The sequence below is a fragment of the Abrus precatorius genome, unplaced genomic scaffold (genome assembly GCF_003935025.1).
Source record: "Abrus precatorius isolate BTA unplaced genomic scaffold, Abrus_2018 Scaffold2, whole genome shotgun sequence".
NCBI lineage: Eukaryota > Viridiplantae > Streptophyta > Magnoliopsida > Fabales > Fabaceae > Abrus > Abrus precatorius.
In genome coordinates, this window is record NW_020874362.1 from 1298532 (window position 1) to 1315573 (window position 17042).

General features: G+C 40.7%; 1 protein-coding gene across 2 annotated transcripts; it reads left to right on the top strand.

Moving 5' to 3' along the window:
- Window positions 1–11338: 11338 nt before the first annotated feature.
- On the top strand, window positions 11339–17042 carry LOC113858944 (casein kinase II subunit alpha-2-like). 2 transcript variants are annotated; one of them, XM_027491753.1, is made up of 10 exons: window positions 11339–11832; window positions 12363–12492; window positions 13604–13798; window positions 14007–14164; window positions 15501–15591; window positions 15728–15793; window positions 16070–16152; window positions 16375–16438; window positions 16549–16617; window positions 16743–17042. In XM_027491753.1, exons 1-10 carry the CDS (start codon window positions 11534–11536, stop codon window positions 16800–16802), a joined length of 1215 nt encoding a protein of 404 aa, XP_027347554.1. In that variant the 5' UTR covers window positions 11339–11533; the 3' UTR covers window positions 16803–17042. The 2 variants fall into 2 exon arrangements, with proteins under 2 accessions (XP_027347554.1, XP_027347555.1); XM_027491754.1 differs by having other exon boundaries at window positions 11409–11832; window positions 12363–12393.

Consider the following 17042-nt stretch of genomic DNA (forward strand, 5'->3'; position numbering starts at 1 on the left):
TATTATAACGAAAATACGAGGTGAAAATAAATTGTAACTATTTACTAATGTCAGCCATTACCTCGCCTAATCACTAGGAACTAGAGCTAGTGGTCTTGCTCGTGGTAGGGGACTTTGATCCGTCTAATACAAACGTACTGCCCTTTACCTCTACTCTTGACCATTGCGGTGTGTTGGAGAGAGGGAAAAGGACTGGCAAAACTGGTTGCAACCAGCCTGGAACCAGTGAATGCCATTCACTTAATGGCAACTGTTTATCAATTCCAAAAACAACTTTTCTTTCCAGCCCTGATTTATTCTCTGAATAATTCTAAATCCTAATTTATAATATTACTTTGTTAACATCACTTGGGTTTAAGTATATATAAATAGTATATTTTTATTGAAGGATATAACGTTTATTGCACTTCTATATTTTTAAGATAATAAATAATTTTTTAAATAAATTGTATCTCTTTTATTTATTCATTTTTAGCTTCAATGACTGAAGTTAGCATTTTCTTTTTAATATTTACAAATTTTCATAATTACTAAATAAAAAAGTATTAAAACTATTTTACATTTTTAAAGTAATAAATGCATGTACTTTTTTATTTAATACATGATTATAAAGTAGAAGAATTATTTTAAAAAAAAAAATATGGGAGAATATATGGAAGCTCTCCTAGCCACGTTTGAGAAAGGCTTGAAATCCTAATCTATCATGCAGGTATGATATCTCTTGAACCCATCATAGAGGCAGATCGATCTAGCTGTATTAGATGTTGTTCTTTCTTGGGAAACAACTATCTTCAAACCTCTGATCAGACGTCCTTCTGTTGATTTGCTGATAAGGAGAATACCTGCAAAAGGCACTCCGATGGTAAAGTCACGATTCGGTTCTGAGCAATAAATGTTATTTAATGATGGGAAGTCAACCCCTTACCTGTATTTCTTACCTTCTTTTTATAGACATTCTATTGGGCTAATGGGCTTGAGTCAGTTTTTATATTGAGGCCCATAGTATTTTGATTATCTTTAATTGGATTATTTACCTTTTAATCCTGACAAGGGCTACCCGGTCTAGTATGCCGAGTAGTATGCCGAGTAGGTATTCGGTTTCTTTTTCCTGAGGGTGGAACCGAGTTGATTCCTTTCCCAGTACACTAGCCCCACAAGCCTGGCGAGTTGCGAAGCAAGGGCTTAAAAATGGAAATGGTAATATTAGAATAGGTATTCGGTTGGAGTGCTTATTACTGTATCGAGAGGGTCATTTGGTTAGGGTGAATTGCAATGCATCGTGGGGGGTGTCCGGTCTCGAGTGATGGTAACGTTTGATGTATTGAGTTTTACATTGAGGAGTAATCGGTTTAGTAACAACACGATATAGGCCGAGATTATAATATAAATAATAAATTTGCGAAGGAATATTCTAGAATGTTGGTTTTGAGGATTTGTCAGAGGGTATGTGAAACGAAAGGGTGCTCCATCTCCTCTGTTGATCTGGAAGGGATCTGATGGTTCGAAACGAAAGGGTGTCTTTTCATTTGCCCGACATCAGTCCCTTATAAATATGTGGTGGTCCCTGCATCCCTTTCTTACTCTTTTGCTCTGTGTCGACCCCTGCATACCTTTGCTCCAAACCGACGAGTGTTCAGAGATCTTAGGCTTTTCTTCCCTACCGACTGCTCGTAAGGTGCGTTTCATTTTTTCTTTACTTCTTTTCTATCATGGCTGATCGTATTGAGTGGGAGGATTCCCTGTCGAATGCCTCGAGGCCGAGTACCATTGAGGTTGATATTATAAATGGAACCGAGGGGAGTGGCGAAGTTTCGTCTATTTCAAACCGGAGGATTGAAGAGGCACAGGTCGGCGAAGGTAGTAGCGAAATCGAGACGTCATCGTCAAGTGATACTGACGCTCCTGAACCCCTTCCTAGTACTAGTCCTCATTGGGAAAAGCAGGTGTTTCCTCCTTGTACGGTGCCTGGTTATGAGAGGGTGCATGGTGAGGTGGCCGCCTACTTTTCTCGTTTCAAAAGAAATAAAAGTCTTCAATTCTTTGTAGATAATTGTGATATTTCTTTATGGGAGGCTTGTGACCCGTATCCTATACACCTTGACCCCTGTAAAGGGGACGAGGGCGAGAACCCAGATTTTGTTTTCCTGGGAGGTGTCGGAATGGCCGACACCTTCTTTATGTATGAGTACATGTTTAGGGAATTAGGTATCAGGCTACCCTTTGACGATTTCCAAATGGGGGTTTTGAGGGTATTGAATGTAGCGCCAACACAACTACACCCGAACGGGTGGGCGGCAATTCAAGCCTTTAGGATACTTTGCAAGTTCCATTATATAGAGCCTAGTGTAGGTCTTTTTCTTCATTTTTTTTGTACACGTCCATCTGACCTGGCGAGGTGGGTATCTTTAATAGGGCAACCCGAGTTGCCCTTATTTAAGCCATATGCGTCGTCTTTTAAGGGTTTCAAGACCGGTTTCTTCAAGGTAACCGTGGACCCTATAGATAAAAATTATTTTTTTGATAGCAAGGACAATCCTCTATTCCCTTTTCACTGGACTCGGGTGTCGCGCCGATACGACACATTTCCTGAGGATATGTTATCGGCTAGGGAGCTGTCAGATTTGTAATTCTTGAAGTCCCTTCCCCGAGACATTCCTGCCCGACATGTAGTCCTCGTCCTCAAGTCTCCGCGTCCTCAGTGGGATATGGAGGGTATGTGTTATTTCGTTTCTGACTTGTATTTGGAATTGAGCTATATTGATTTGACTTGCTATTGTTAATGCAAGTTTAATGGCTCAGCGAGGTGTGGATGTGCCGACCTTCCGGCACACTCTGAAGCAGAGAATGCCAGAGGGAACGCCCGTTGAGGAGCATCGCCATCCTCAAATTGACCAACTTCCCGAGGTGCCAGAACCTCGCCCTCCTCCCCAAGATTTTGTTCCAGCCGAAGGCCCCTCCAAGAAACGCAAGGACAAGGGCAAAGGCAAGGAGCCCGAAAGGGAAAGGAAGAGACGGCATGCCCACTCGGGTGAGCCTGGCGGCGTTCAAGGGGCTCAGAGTCAAACCCGAGTGGTAGCTGCTGGGGAGGGAAGCAGTTCTTCCCCTGTAGTTCCCTTGGACATGCTGGCCGAGGGCTTCCTGGTGAACAGGATACATGTCGGTCGGCTCGCTACTCCAAACCTGTTGTCTGATGCAGGGAAAGAACTGGTCGGCGGTCTGGACTACGAGTCACTGTGGCGATACTACACAGAACTTCATGTTCGGTCCACCGCAATGCTCCGAAGGCTAGTTGTGGATCCTATTCTCAAAGTTAAGAAGTTAAAGGCTGCCTATTCGGCTTCTGAAGAGGCTTTGGCCGAGAGTAGAGAGATTCAAGCCAGTCTGGACGAGACCGTTCAATCCCTGCAGGGTCAGGTTAACCAATACAAAGAGCACTTTAAAATAATGGAGGACTGAGTACACGCAGCCGAGGAGGTGGCGAAGGTCAGGGGGGAGGAGATGGAGGCGTTAAAGGCAAAGTCCTGTCAAATGGAGGAGGCTTTACGGGCCAAATCTGCCGAGATGGAAGAAGCCTTGGCGTTGGAGAGGCAAAAGGCTGAAACCGAGATGAGGAACTTTGTCGAGAAGTGTTCTCAGCAAGTATCCTACGAGCATGAAGCGGGTTTTAACCATGCTATTCGCCAGTGTCATGGGTTCTGCCAAGTACCGGTAGACTTTCATTTTGACATTACAAAGGACTTTTTTGGTGGGAGGTTCATTCCTTACACCGAGGTTGAGGACGATGTAGAACCTGACGTCGAAGTGCCGAGACGCCTCCCTGAGGATTCTGCCAACCCTGCGGCAGCCGCTCCCAAGGCAGCGGAAAGGATAGAAAGTTAAATTATTCGCCTTGTGTATTCATGGGTCATTAGTGCCCACATTTTGTAACTAGTTATTTTGAAATAGAATTTTATCCTTCTTTCTCATGCTTTGTATCTTGTCACACAACTTGCACTAATATAGGATATGCTTAATATACTCATCCTTAGCCAAATAACTTGCACTAACATACGATACACTTAATATACTCATCCTTAGCCGAATAGGGGACAAGGGAGATGATTTCGTCTTAAAAATTCAGCCTTAACCAAATGATAACTAAGAGGAACTCGTAATTCGTTAATTTTGACCGAGTGGGAGTATTCGGGATTGAGATATTTCAACCTTTAGCCAAGAGACGCTTGGAAGAAAAATGATAATTCATCCTTGACCGAGTGGGGGTACTCGGGAGGGAAATATAATTGTTTCATCCTTAACCGAGTGGGGGTACTCGGGAGGAAAATAATTCAACCTTGGCCAAGTGAAACTTGGGAGAGAAATATAATTGTTTCATCCTTGACCGAGTGGGGGTACTCGGGAGGGAAATATAATTGTTTCATCCTTGACCGAGTGGGGGTACACGGGAGGGAAATATAGTTGTTTCATCCTTGACCGAGTGGGGGTACAAGGGAGAGAAATATAATTGTTTCATCCTTGACCGAGTGGGGGTACTCGGGAGGGAAATAATTCAATTTTGGCCAAGTGAAACTTGGGAGGGAAATATAATTGTTTCATCCTTGACCGAGTGGGGGTACTCGGGAGGTAAATATAATTGTTTCATCCTTGACCGAGTGGGGGTACTCGGGAGGGAAATAATTCAACCTTAGCCAAGTGAAACTTAGAGGGGGGGAATGGTGCTTGAAAGATGTTTAGTGCATAAAAAACCGTATAGGTGAAGAAAGAAAAATTTTATTGATTAGGTGTCTCGTTAAAAACCTTCTCAGGAAAACCCCTTTCACTTTCTTTTAAGAGGATAAAACCTGGGATAGGAAAAGAGTACACCTGTGCACGTATTACAAGGTTTTAGCTATAATAATGCTTTAAATGAGTGACATTCCAGGTTCTCGGTATTAATTTTCCTGCCAAGGTTTTCAACTTGTATGCTCCGTTATTTAATCTTGCCGTTACCTGAAAGGGGCCTTCCCAATTAGCTGCCAACTTCCCTTCTTGTCGATCCTTGCGCGCGTCCCCGGTTACTCGCCATACTAGGTCGTTTTTGTAGAATTGTCGTGGATTGATTTTGGAGTTGAATTTTCTAGCCATCATTCTTTTACTAGCCTTGGTCATAATGGCAGCGTGGTCACGTATTTCATCTATCAAGTCCAGGTTGACGGCCAGAGCCTCTTCATTGGCCGATTCTTTGAAATTCTCTCTCCTGAATGAGGGCTCTCCAATTTCTACCGGCACCATGACATCAGTACCATAGGTAAGCCGAAAGGGGGTTTCTTTTGTTGTGGTCTGCGGCGTGCACCGATAGGCCCATAATATCTCAGGCAGCTTCTCTGCCCACTCTCCCTTTGCCGAACCCAACCTCCTTTTTAATTCATGTAAAATTACTTTGTTTGCAGCCTCGGCTTGGCCATTCGTCTGTGGATGTTCAACAGATGTAACTCGGTGTTTGATATGCAGGCCTGCCAAGAACTCGTTGAATCGACGATTTGCAAACTGAAGCCCATTATCTGTAATTAGTGTATGAGGGAGACCGAACCGTGTTATGATGTTTTTCCAAGTGAATTTTTGTACGTTGTGGGCCGTGATCGATGCTAGGGGTTCGGCCTCAATCCATTTGGTAAAATAGTCTACGGCGACGAGAAGGAATTTACATTGCCCTTTTGCTAAGGGAAAAGTACCGAGGAGGTCCATTCCCCAAATAGCAAAGGGCCAAGGAGAGCTAATGTGCCGAAGGGTATCGGCGTGTTGGCGCAGGTGAGGGCCGTGTTGTTGACAGGGAATGCATCTTTTTACAAACAACTGACAGTCTTGAGTTATTGTTGGCCAGTAGTATCCAGCTCTGAGCACTTTGGCTGCCATAGTTCGTCCGCCCGAATGGGTTCCACAAATACCTTCATGGATTTCTCTCATCACGTATTTAGCTTGATCGTCTTCTAGGCATTTAAGCATGGGGGTGGAAATTCCTCTTCGATACAATTCTTTGCCGAGAAGAAGGTATTTGGCTGCATGTGCTTTAATTTTCTTAGCTGCTGTTGCGTCCTGTGGGAGGCTGCCATCAGTGAGGTATCGGACGAGAGGGGTCATCCAATTATGAGATGAATTTTCTATGTCCATGCATTCTTGTTTGGTGACACTAGATTGGGGGATTTGTTGGTGAACCATGCTCTGCAGCTGCCCTGGTTTCTGTTGGCTTGCCAGCCTAGCTAGCCTGTCGGCTCGTGCGTTCATATTTCGGGGTGTGTACCGAATACATACCTCCTCAAACTCGGCTTTTATTTTCTTAACCTCCTGGTAATATTTAAGCATGACCGAGTCCCTGATCTGATAGGTATCGTTAACTTGTTCGGTTACGATTTTTGAATCGCTCCAAGCAGTAATGCGTTTAACCCCCATTTCCCTTGCTAGCCTGAGACCGGCGAGTAAAGCTTCATATTCGGCTTGATTGTTGGATGCCTTAAATCTGAACCGGATAGACTGTTCAATGGCGAACGCATTCGGTCCTTCAAGAATGACCCCCGCTCCACTGCCTGTTTGATTTGATGACCCATCAACGTGCAGATTCCACATGTCTGAAATGGTATTATGTTGTGTAGTAAACTCGTTGATGAAGTCGGCTAACAGCTGGGCTTTAAGGGGGCGTCGGTTCTCGAAATGGATGTCATATGGAGATAATTCAATTGTCCATGCCACCAACCGATCAGCCAATTCTGGTTTCCTCAAAATTTTGGCCATCGGACAATCTGTACGTACTACCATTCGATGGCTCTGAAAGTAGTGTCTTAACCGACGAGCTGTGTGGACTAAGGCAAGTACCACTTTCTCCATTAACTGGTACCGAGATTCAGGACCTTGAAGTGTCTTGCTAACAAAATATACGGGGTTCGGTTCGGGTGTTTCTTGAAGTAAAACCGAACTGACGGCGTGATCGGACACGACCAAATAAACAATCATTTCCTGATTTGGTGTTGGTTTAATCAACACAGGCGGTGCTGCCAGCACTTGCTTGTATTGTACAAAGGCGTCCTCACATTCATTGGACCATGCAAATTTTTGCGATTTCTTCAACAATTCAATGAAAGGCCGAGACCTTTCTGCCATTACTGGCAAGAATCTAGATAGGGCTGCAATCCGCCCGGTCAGTCGTTGCACGTCCTTGACATTGCGAGGGCTGGCCATGTCGATGATGGCTTTACATTTGTCGGAATTTGCCTCAATCCCCCTTTCGGACAACATGAAGCCCAAGAATTTACCGCCAGCTACACCAAATGTACATTTTTCAGGATTGAACCTCATACCATGTTTTCTGGCTTCTCCGAATACCTCCTCTAAGTGGTCAAGATGTTGCTTCAATGCAAGGGATTTAATTACCATGTCGTCTACATACACCTCCATGCATTTACCCACTTGTTTTTCAAAAATTTTGTTCATGAGTCGCTGGTATGTTGCTCCTGCGTTCTTCAAACCAAACGGCATCACCCGATAACAAAAATTTGCAGAATTTGTGATGAATGCTGTTTTTTCCTCATCCGGGGGGTACATTCGTATTTGATTATACCCAGAATAAGCATCCAAAAAGCTCAGTATTTTGTGACCGGCAGCACCATCGACCAAGGTGTCAATGTTTGGTAGGGGGTATGCATCCTTTGGGCATGCTTTATTGAGGTCCGTGAAGTCCGTGCACATTCGCCATTTGCCATTGGCTTTTTTGACCATGACAATGTTGGCTAACCATGTTGAATACCTGACCTCTCGGATAAAGCCAGCCTGTATTAGTTTGCTGGTTTCTTCTCTTACCGCTTTTGCTCTATCACTACCAATTTTTCTCCTCTTTTGAGCTACCGGCTTGGCTCCTTTATAGACCGATAAGTGGTGACATAGAAATGCTGGATCAATGCCAGGCATATCCGAGGCTGTCCAAGCAAACAAATCGACATTATCTACTAGCATCTTTTGGAGAACGACTTTCTCTTGTTTGTTCAAACCGATCCCTAAATACGCAACTTGTTCTGGCTTTGCTCCTAGTTGGAAAGATTGTTTGTTTTCATTGGGCTCGACTCGATATTCCTCATCCACTCTAGGATCAAGTTCAACATCCAACTCTTCCAACCGAGGGGATACAATATTGACATCCCGGGTATTCCCCTGAAAGGACTTAAGGCGTAAACTTGCGAAGTAACATTCCCTGGCTGTTTTTTGATCGGCATGGACGGTAACAATTCGGCCTCCTTCAGACGAAAATTTCATGGTCAAGTGCGGAGTGGAAACTACGGCCTTCAATTTGTTCAGGGATGGTCTACCGAGTAGTATATTATAAGATGTGTTCGCGTGTACTACAAGATAAGTGACTCTTATGCGTTTGCCCTCATGCTCTGATCCAAACGAGGTATACAAGTCGATACACCCCTTGGTCTCTACTCGTTCCCCGGAAAAATCGACCAATGGCTCATGATATTCCTTGAGTTCTTGTTCTGAGATGCCTAATTGCTTGAATGTATTCCAGTATAGGATATCAGCCGAGCTCCCTTGGTCAATTAGCGTTTTTCGAACAGTGCAGTTAAGAATGTCTACACTAATTACCATGGGATCATCCTGTACCGGATCGACTCCCTGAAAGTCATCGTCAGTGAACGTAATAGGCGGGATCCGGATTTTGCTGCCCAATGAAACATTATTAACAGAACGGACATGCCGAAGATGTCTCTTTCTAGTCGAATGGGTAGGTCCTCCACCAGCGAACCCTCCGGCTATGGTGTTAATGACCCTTTTCGGATACTTATCTTGTTCAAATCTTCTAGGTGGGGGCTCCCTGGACCTGCTCCTGTGCTGTTCAAATTTTTTGTCGTCGGATCTCTTTGGTGAATCAGGGTGGCGGTCTCTTCCTTTGTTGGGTTGCCTTATGGGATCTGTCTGTACGAAATTTTTCAGGTGTCCACCTTTAATCAATTCTTCAATTTTGTCTCTTAGCGCCGTACACTCCTCGGTAGTATGACCCCTGTTCTGATGGTATCGGCAAGACTTACTTTTATCTGTCCGAGGAGGAGTGTTAGCGCGTCTAGGCATTCTCAATATTTCTGTGGCCAACGCTTGATCAAGTATTCTGGACTGATTAGAGTTGAGCGTCGTGTAGGAAGGATACTTCAGTCCTCGAAGTGGTCGCTCAAGTTCTTTTCCTCTGTCGTTCCCCCGCCTTGTTTTAAAGGTCTCCCTTCTTTCTTCATTTTTTGAGTTAGATCCTTGCTCCATCCGTACCTGACTCTGGTATTCTGATAATTTTCCATTTGCATATATTTCGCAGCCTGGCTCCTTCACTCATCTAGGTCGATCGGGGGTTTTTTGCATAGGCTATTAACGAAGGGTCCCGACTTCAACGCTGTTGTTAGGTGGTGCATAGCCACTGCTGGTTCCAAGTTATGAATTGAAAGAGTCACTTTGCCAAAGCATTCCATGAACGCTCTAAGTGATTCTCCTTTCTCTTGGTGAATATTGACTAGGGCCAAGGATGTTAGTGGATGGGGCCGGCTTGTGGCGAACTGCAAGTTGAAACGTCTTGTGAGAGTTACGAACGAGTCGATGGAGAGAGGGGGGGAGTCGGGTGAACCAACTAAGCGCAGGTCCTCGAAGTGAAGTAGGAAAGATTCTGCACCATAAGGCATCGTTTTCTGTGTACAGACCGACCTACGTTGTAAAGATGTCCACATGTTCTCCGGGGTCGGATGTGCCATCGTATTTGTCTATTGCCAACCCTCTCCAATTATCGGGCAGCTTAGCTTCTAGAATGCAATGAATGAACGGGCTCCGGTTCACAAGTTCGTCTCGGTCGTTTCCGATTACCGATTGATATACCTGTCTTGATTTTTCTTGCAGCGCTGATGATTCTCCTTGATCTTGGACGACGAGAGTAGTAAGGGAGGGGACATGTGTCCTTATTTCTTCCCTTAGGCCGGCATTTTCCCTTCTTAGGGCTGAGAGTTCCAGTGCATCTCTTTCGCGATCCTTCTTCATCTCCACCATTTCTGCCCTTAGCTGCCTCAGTACAGCTAGAATGCTTTCTTCCGTTCCTCCCTGTATCACCACTTCCGGTACTGGTTCCTCTGGCGTGACGCCCTCCATTTGTTTCCTAGAAGTTCCTTCCTGCTGGCTTCTCGTCATTACCATGCTTAATCCTGAGTGATGAAGCTAATCGAACCCCACGGTGGGCGCCAAAATGTTCCTTCCTGGGAAACAACTGTCTTCAAACCTCTGATCAGGCGTCCTTCTGTTGATTTGCTGATAAGGAGAGTACCTGCAAAAGGCACTCCGATGGTAAAGTCAGGATTCGGTTCTGAGTAATAAATGTTATTTAATGATGGAAAGTCAACCCCTTACCTGTATTTCTTACCTTCTTTTTATAGACATTCTATTGTGCTAATGGGCCTGAGTCAGTTTTTATATTGAGACCCATAGTATTTTGATTATCTTTAATTGGATTATTTACCTTTTAATCCGAACGAGGGGTACCCGGTCTAGTATGCCGAGTAGGTATTCAGTTTCTTTTTCCTGAGGGTGGAACCGAGTTGATTCCTTTCCCAGTACAGATGTAATCCTATTCTAAATTTGCATCTTGCTTAGTTTAGTTACCAATAATGTTTATTCATATCAAATAGTATTTACTAATTTAGTAATTATCTTGAATATGTTATATGTCTTTTAATTTTTAGGAAAAATATTAAATCGTAGATTAATTCGAAGATTGAAACTTGTTATTGTAAATATTTTAAAGATATTAAAAAACATGGTGATTAGGGTAGAGTTTTTAATACATTAACAACCCGAGTTCGACATTATTTTAAAGTTATGCAGGGTGTCCTGATCCATTGCCAAATGCCAAGCTTAATTTGACGATTAGAAACTTGTCTATTCTACCCAAAACGGGCACAGTATGTAGGTTACATCCAAAAAGAGGCGGTAACTTAGTCACATGAGAATTAGTTTAGTAGTTTGTATTCAATTCGTATTATGCACTCGCTAACGATTGTCATGTATTCACAAGAATGCTACAAAAGCATGTTATACACGTGCGAATCGGCTGAACTCTAATGATTTTAATTTTCATTCAAAATTAATATGATTAATAGTAATTTTTTTAGACATTATACGGTTGTACAAATATAATTCCTGTTACGCGCTATATTCTGATTGAATTGACATATTGCTCCAAAGAAACATAAATTTCTAACAAAACAACCTCACTTTGGTCCAAGAGTCATAGACAAGAATGTCCCACTCAATGGTAATTGGGATAAATATATTTTACTCACCAAAACGGTTCAACCGAGACCCGACTACGCAGCTTTATTGCGTTTGTTGTTGCGAAGAGTGGAAGCAGAGAGGATGATGATAGTAGAAGAGGGAAAATGATTCTCTAACCTCAAAGCATTCCATAAAAAGTTACTCTACACTCGTGGGGAGTATTATTCTTTTGACTTATGTATATATAGAAAAAAAAAAAGATAATGTAAAAAGTATGTGTAATTATCGCTACACACGCATTAAATATGCGCACGAAGCACCAACACTTCTCTTCCGCTTCTTCCTAGTGTGCACCCTTGTCGCCTTGCGTGCGCCGGTTGCGCAGCCTCCTAGCGTGCGCATCCCCACCCACCCCATCGAAACTAACTCAACCACTATCGTTCACAATAGCCATAAAGCCCAGATCTCGGGTTCCACTCGCCAAGGCATGTCGAAGGCGCGTGTCTACACTGACGTCAATGTTCTTCGCCCCAAAGAGTATTGGGACTACGAATCTCTCACCGTTCAATGGGGGTAACGTTCCCAACCCTAATTTATATGTTTGTTGTTTTTTTGTAGATTTATCGTCCTAATTTGTTTTGCGACCTTTTTGTTCTTTGATTTCGTTACCGATTACAATACGCAATGAAGGGGATTTTAGGTTACGAACTGAGTTTATGCGCCTAGTTTCTTAGGTGCTGTCTTGTCGTTTTATTGTCCTCCGTATTGAATTCCTAGGGTTCAACAATTTTATGTCGCATTTCTTTTCTGGTTTTCGTGTCAACAACTAACGAGGGATTGGATTTTGCAATTTCTGTTATAATTATATCTTCTAAATTGGATCTCTTTCCCATGCTCTGTATGAACGCAGAGAATATGATCTACTATAGAAAATTGCCTTCTGATTTGAAGTTAATTGATGGCATTTGTTCTCTGCGTGAAATGTATTATGTCTAATTGTCATCAGGCTAATGCCAAAACACTCTAGAATCCCCCCTCCCCCCGGCAATTTTCATTTTTCACCCCATTAATATTATTTATGAATGTCTGTGTGTTCGTTTCAGTGATCAAGATGACTATGAGGTTGTGCGAAAAGTGGGAAGGGGCAAGTATAGTGAGGTTTTTGAAGGCATAAATGTTAATAGCAATGAGCGCTGTATAATCAAGATTCTCAAGCCTGTCAAGAAAAAGAAGGTAGCCTTTTGTTTTTACATTGATGTTGCTTTTGACCCTTCCTTTGGGACATGGAGACTATGAATAAAGCTAGTCAGGGGTGCTTTGTCAGAATTGTGCTCCTAAAATTTTCTGCACAAAAAGAATTTAAACACAAGTTTCTCATATACTCACAATTTTCTTGTGAGCAATTGGATAATAACTGGACCAACCTGTACAATATCCCTATCACAGTTGTGCAACAATTGCTTCCACCTTAAAAAAAAAGGACTTGAAATTCATAATAATAACTAATAAGACATAATATAGTTATCTTTTTAACATAAAGATATCGAAGAGTATCAATGTCTGGCATAAATCTTCTATCTACATATAAATGTAGGCATATAGCATGATTAGCAACATCGTTATTCATTACCATTATATAACATGGTTATGATACATCATATTAGGCTATACTTATAAAAGAAAGATCTGTGGAAGTTATGGTTTTATATGAGAAGGGGATGCCCCTAAAATATTGGAGGTGAGCTTGAAGCATGAATGAACTTTTCTTTTGAAACATGCTAACTGAAAAAAAGAAACAGTTTCAACATCATGAGCAGGACATGGTGTGGTTCTGATACTCTGCAGTGAATTGATTCTGCAAATCCTATTTTTGGGAAATTGTTAGTGGAATTGCTAGCAAAACCACGATTCCAACTTGTGATGTGATCATTTAGGACACGAACAAATACAACTTTGATTCCAATTTTTTGAGTAGGAAGTAAGAAGGGATCCTCAAATCTTTAGACTCAGTAATATAGCTCTATTTTTTGAAAAACAGATATGATCTAAACAGGCTATTCTATATTAGGATTAGAATAAAAAATGAATATAAATTGATACCTTGAAAAATAATTAAAGCCCGTCACACTTTACCCGTTCTTTTTCCATCTAATTGCTCTAGGATAATGAGCTAGTTAGAAATCCTCTATTTTTTTTCTCAATACACTAAATTGTTGAAGTCCTTTGTTAAATTTAATTTTTCATTTTTATAAAATTTTTAGTTATACAGTGCTTCATGTACTATATCTTTCAGTTCTTCTGAGATTTTTATCTTACCTTCTGACATTTTCAACATATTTTGCAGATTAAAAGAGAGATAAAAATACTTCAGAACCTTTGTGGGGGCCCAAATGTTGTCAAACTTCTTGATATTGTCAGAGATCAACACTCTAAAACTCCTAGCTTAATATTTGAGTATGTCAACAGTACAGATTTTAAAGTTTTGTATCCAACCTTGACTGATTATGACATACGCTACTACATATATGAGCTTCTTAAGGTAATGTGATCCTTCCATATATTATGGTATTATACCTGGACTGATGAATATGTTTCTCCTTTAAAACAATTGGAGTATTTCTGTCTTGGGTGAGGTTTTATATCAATTCTGCATCTGGTTCATGTGTGTAGGATTTTGCTTCACATTTGCACAAATATGTGCTGGAGATATTTTCTTGTTGCATGAATGCTTTAGTTCTGAATTGCAGGCCTTAGATTACTGCCATTCTCAAGGCATCATGCATAGAGACGTCAAGCCTCATAATGTTATGATAGATCATGAATTACGGAAACTTCGCTTGATAGATTGGGGTCTCGCTGAATTTTATCATCCTGGAAAGGAATATAATGTCCGTGTGGCTTCAAGGTAATGTTATCTGACCAATTGACCATGGTCCCAACTCTATTCCTAAAGTAAAATAAAAGAAAGATGTATATAGAGCAGATGACGCTGAGTACATAAATCAAAGATAGTAAGGCATTATTAGCTCATTTAAAAATCACTTTTTCATTACAAGCAGGTTGTTGAATTTGTTCATGCCAAGTATTGGTATATGCTCAAACAACTATCTGAAAATGTGGAAACACAAACAAACAGTGCATCAATAATACAAAATTTAACTCCAATATAATTTTCTTAACTGAAATACAGGTCTAGAAGTGATTTCTTTCTTATCTCATTTAGATGCGGTCCCCACACTCCAATAATCTATTGCTAATAAATATTGTGGCTCTTAGGACTTGCACAAAGGTTAAAGTATATGGCTTCAACCAATTTATGCTAGATAAATGACTTTCAAGTTCCAATGTTAGTTCAGCTGGCATTTGAATAAATCACCTATTTAATTATGGAAAGATTTTCAATTCCTTAGGCTTTTTGTTTATAGTTTCTTGTAAGGCACTCTCAAAATGTTTGTCAATCTATTATATTTTCAGCTACAATTTTTGTTTAATCTTACATGGTTAAATTATCAAAACCATTAGAATCTTTTGGAAGCTTATAATATGCTACTTTTTCCCCAACCATGCATATTTTTCATTATTGAAACAGTTTGACCTTAATGATGCAGAAGGCCAATGTCCAATGTGCTAAGTACCCAAGTGACCACATTTTTTAGATTTTTGTTAAATGAACCCAATTTCCTCATGCAATCACAGTTCCCACTAAACAATTCAAAGAGATATTTGAGTGTCTTAGGCTTAGCTGAAGATATTAAAAACACAAATTAGTCATTTGTTGCCATGTGTGAGGGCTGTTTGGGAGAAGGAATAAGCAAGAAGCAATGAGGCTCCAAGAATTCTTGACCAGGGCTGCATGAACTGATGTTTTGATGCTAATTTTAGCGGTTTTCTTTTTTTATCCCAACTAGTCTCCCTCTTTTCTGTCTTTTGCAGCTGAAACATACTCAAGTTCATTTGTTTGGTCACATAAACTTCTTTCAACTCTTAGTAGTATGTTTGAAGTCCCTTGTCTTCCACTTGGTTTATAATCATAAACATTTTCAGCTTCTTTCCGGCCACTATTAATTTACTGCTGCAATCCCCATTTTAATTTGTTTTTTTTGTTAGTTAGTCATAACCTGGAAACAGAAAAATGGTCATAATTTTTCCTGGACTTCTATGATATTGCTCTGAGAATCAGCTTTGGAAGTTTTGAATGACACTACCAAAAACATGTCATGTTCTATGCTTTTATTTCTCAGATACTTTAAGGGCCCTGAACTTCTAGTTGATTTGCAAGACTATGACTACTCATTAGACATGTGGAGTCTTGGCTGCATGTTTGCTGGAATGGTGAGAATTATAGCTATAGGCTACCACGTACTGGTTATATGTGGCATACCCTCAGTGTTATTTTATATGAAGTCTAATTCTGAATCCACATGCAAAATTGTGTAATTCTGGGTTATGAACATTTTACTTCATGTAGATATTTCGCAAGGAACCTTTCTTTTATGGCCACGACAACCATGATCAGCTTGTCAAAATAGCCAAGGTAACATTCATGGTGGTTAGTAAAGCATAAAAACTACAAAATTATCAAGTTGATGCTGTGCAAGCTGATGTCATGTTTTAGCCTCTGTCCATAAATCTTATCTTCTTTTTTTCTAAATGTGGATAATTAAGTGTACCTAAATTTTTCCTGTTGTTTTGCATGCTAAAATATTTAATTCTAGATGAGTTACCCTCTGCTACAAACTTTCTTAGAGTTGCCTCTCTTTCCAGATCTGGAGGTCTCATTTTCTTTTCATAATTTGTATGTCATCTGCAGGTGCTTGGGACTGATGAACTGAATGCGTATCTGAATAAGTATCATCTAGAACTTGATCCTCAACTTGATGCATTAGTTGGGAGGTATCATCCTTCATTTATTTTTCTGCATCTTTGATAGCAAATTTGGTTTAGTGAAAACTTTTTGTAACAATAGCTTCCATGGCAATTCAGTACAGTACCATTTCTGATCTCTCTTAGTAATTTACTGCTGTTATTTTGATTTTATGTCCTCATGATAGATGTATGAAGAAGTATTACTGTTTTCCTGCATCTTTTATTATGCTATGCTATTGCTTTTTGCAGGCACAGTCGCAAGCCTTGGTCTAAATTTATCAATGCAGATAATCAGCATCTTGTGTCTCCAGAGGTAATGAATTCCTTGTTCCAGGATCGGATTTGGACCTAAGCAATTAGTTTGTACTATAATTTAACAATTCTTTATTATGAATTGATTACTTTAATATATTGGACACGCAGGCAATTGATTTTCTTGATAAGCTCCTTCGATATGATCACCAAGACAGGCTAACGGCAAGAGAAGCAATGGTAATAATAAAGTACTCATTATGTACTGTAACATGGTCCTTTCCTTTTGTTGTATAAGTTCCTTAATTTACATCTTATGATCTTTCGATTTGACAATTTTTTTTCTCTTGATGTATATACCGTAGGCACATCCATATTTCTCCCAAGTGAGGGCAGCTGAAAGTAGCAGAATGAGGACACAGTAACTTCCTTTGTGGATCCATAAACCTGAGTTCATATATGTGGGATTGTTTTTTAATACCCTAACATGTGGCATGGTTGCCTTCTGTTAATTATAGTTGATTAGTTTTCTTATGGAATGTAACAATATCGTGTTCCCGTCGAATAATTTGTCAGTCTGTTGTTGAAAATTCAAAATTTATCTTAAAAGTTGTGATTATAATCTGTGATAACTAGGCGCATGTTTAGTTTTGATTAATGTTTAG